The sequence below is a fragment of the Vigna umbellata genome, chromosome 3 (genome assembly GCF_029865625.1).
Source record: "Vigna umbellata cultivar VRB3 chromosome 3, Vumbellata_1.0, whole genome shotgun sequence".
Lineage (NCBI taxonomy): Eukaryota > Viridiplantae > Streptophyta > Magnoliopsida > Fabales > Fabaceae > Vigna > Vigna umbellata.
The window spans coordinates 9,684,489-9,687,638 of NC_142167.1; the positions used below are offsets into that span (position 1 = coordinate 9,684,489).

A 3,150-nucleotide genomic window follows, 5' to 3' on the forward strand; every position below is an offset into this window, starting at 1 on the left:
TTGTAACTTGGTTTTCAATAATATTTTGATTTTGGATTTTACTTTTGAAAATGATAAGCATTGAGAAGCTTGTCTCTTCTTCCTTTTTTACTAATTATTTTAGTTCTCTTTATTTATATTTTTTACTTTTTTCATATAAAATTAAATAATTTATTTAATATTCTTTATTTTATATAATAAATTTTATCGTATGTCAAAATAATTAAATATTTATATTACATAATTAAAATATTGTATAGAAAATATTATCCTAGAAGTTTGGAATGTTACACTTTTTATGTCTAAGTAATAATATAAAAGTATGTTAATTGTTTGAAATTGTGAAACTAACAAATTGCTAATATGAGAAATTAAGTATTTTCTACTGGTTCTATAACTTTTTTATAATAGTATACAAACATATAAAATTTCTTAATTTTCAAATTAGTCCATAATATACATCAATACAAATTAGTACATAAATATTATACATCAATTACAAATTAGTCCTTGTAAAATTTTCATTATTTATATATTTTTTATGATTACATACTAATTCCTAGCTAATTTTGAATATTTTCCATCAAATCCTGGTCAACTAATCAATTGAATTTTTATAAACATTTTGCAATTAATACAAATTACACAAATTAAAAATTGTAATGACTAATGTTAAAAATAAGAATATTAGTAACATAAATTTAGTTATTCTAGGACAATTTATAGAAAAATTTGATCAAGTATTGGACTCTGTAACACCATTTTTGTTGTATACTATACATAAAATGATATCATTTAACAAAATGTTAATTTTGATTTTTTTTCCTAACTTTGAAAAGTTTAGTTACATCTCTTAAACCGAAAAATGAATTGTTTAGGGAAGATTAACTTTATTTATGCAAAAAAATATTAATGCAAATAAGTAAATGATGATCTAGGCATAAATGAAGCATGATTACATTAAAAAGTGAAAAATAAAAAAATTTGCTTTCACAAAATTAATTATTAAATTAACTAGTAAATGGAATAATTTGCAGAAATAAAAACTAAGGCTTTTCCGATCACAAAAATCATGTAGTGTGTGTCATTAAGATCTTTGAACAAATTGGACCAAACCCATTTATATTCATGATGTGATAAGTTCTATTGCATGGGATAACTATATTGGACTTTTCTCATTCTCCCTTTGTCTGAGTGTATTGAATAAGGCAGAATAATTATTCCTTATTCTTCTTAACCTTTCTAGTCTTTGGTGTTATGACAACCATATAAATAAAGACCAAAACTAGCTTTCAATGAAATACCTAAAGCTTGAGAAAAATATCTTTTAAATGCCCTTAAAAACATACATTCAGATAGATCAATATCTTTAACAAAATTGAAATTAACACATCTAATCCTCTCTAGTTTCAAACAAATTGTTTCACATCTCAAATTCCAACAAGAGTTCAGCCAAAACAAGCTTACCATAATGGAAGACATAAAAGCAATTTTCAATCTTTGCACAAATGGGTACAAACTTATACCAATGATAAAAAAAACTAATTGAAATCATATTATAAACATGGTATAAGACAGTTTAAATGATCCAACAATTTCCCAAAGCTATTAAACAGCATTACATGTAGACACACATATATATCAAACACTTTCATTCATCATACCATTCAATATTTTTCACCCCACTAACATAACATCACAAATAAAATATCGCCAAAAGTTTAACAAGGAAATTTATCATAGTACCAACTAGAAAACCCGGAGAACAATTTACCAATGGTTACTTTACACATAAGCACAGGAGTTACAGAATTTTGAAAATATAATATCACCCACAACACCAATTACATGTGCCTTCCCATCAAAATAAAACCCTACAATTTCAACCACAACACTTCCATACATAAGATCAACCCAACACTGTTTCTTCAATTAAAAATATATCTACCGAATCAATCTATCAATAGGCCTAACAGACACATAGAAAATCCTGAAAGCAAGGGGTTACTTAGTTCAAGAGCTAGTGAATTTGGTAACAGCCTTAGTTCCTTCTGAGACGGCATGTTTGGCCAATTCTCCGGGCAGCACAAGCCTGACCGCAGTCTGAATTTCCCTTGAAGTGATGGTAGGCTTCTTGTTGTAACGAGCAAGCCTAGAAGATTCTTGGGCAAGTTTCTCGAAGATATCGTTGATGAAACTGTTCATGATGCCCATGGCCTTGCTTGAGATACCAATGTCAGGGTGAACCTGCTTCAGAACCTTAAAGATGTAGATCTTGTATGTCTCCACACTCTTCTTGCTTCTCTTCTTCTTCTTGTCACCGCTGGCACCTCCCTCTTTCGGAAGCTTCTTTCCTGCCTTTGGCTTCTTCTCCGCCGGAGCCTTATCTGCCACCGTGGACTTCTTCTCCTCTGCAGGCTTCTTCTCCGCTGGCTTCTTGTCTGCCTTTGGTGCCATGGCCGACTAAAAATAGGACAATCCGAAGGAAACTAGGGTTTCAAATTGGGAATTGAAACAGTTAAAGCTACTATGGTTGAAGCTGTGAATGAAAAAGAGAATGCAGAGATTACTAATATATAGAAAGGTTCTCGCGTTCTTATTGGTTAAGCGGGTTTGGCACGGATGGATGACGTGGACATCCTATCTTCTGTATCAAGCAAAAACATTGACGGACACGATTGATTAAAACTGAATCGAATGGCTCCAGATTGATGAGTTTGCAATTAAAGCCTCATAGTGAAGGGTTGAGAAGATTTTCAGATTTTAGTGCGCCACATTTTTTTTCCCTCCACTTGACATTTTAAGATTTACTTACATTTTATAATTAAACCGAGTTTACTTTTTGGTTATAAATCCTTTATTTTTTTTTTAAATTCATATTAGGAAGTTAATTCAAATCTTATTTTTGGTTATAAATACTTACATTTTATTTTGTTTTAGAGGAATGATAAACAATGATGAAATTTGTTTATCGGATTAGTTTGATATTTTAGTTTTATGGTTTGTTCAATGGTTCGTGTTGGTACATGACACAACAGTTAGTCACTAAATATTTTTTTTTATATTTAACAACATAATTATAAAACATTTTTTTAACATGATTAACTTTAAAATTATATGATAAATTTTTATTTTATCACAGAAAAGTGAACATTCTTTCTTTAATTTTTT

General features: G+C 29.2%; 1 protein-coding gene across 1 annotated transcript; it reads right to left on the reverse strand.

Annotated features, from left to right (window-relative positions):
• Positions 1–1,740: 1,740 nt before the first annotated feature.
• Positions 1,741–2,533, reverse strand: LOC124820966 (putative histone H2B.1). Its single transcript, XM_047292758.2, has one exon. The coding sequence runs from the start codon at positions 2,434–2,436 to the stop codon at positions 1,993–1,995; it is 444 nt and encodes a 147-aa protein (XP_047148714.2). The 5' UTR covers positions 2,437–2,533; the 3' UTR covers positions 1,741–1,992.
• Between the last annotated feature and the right edge of the window lie 617 nt (positions 2,534–3,150).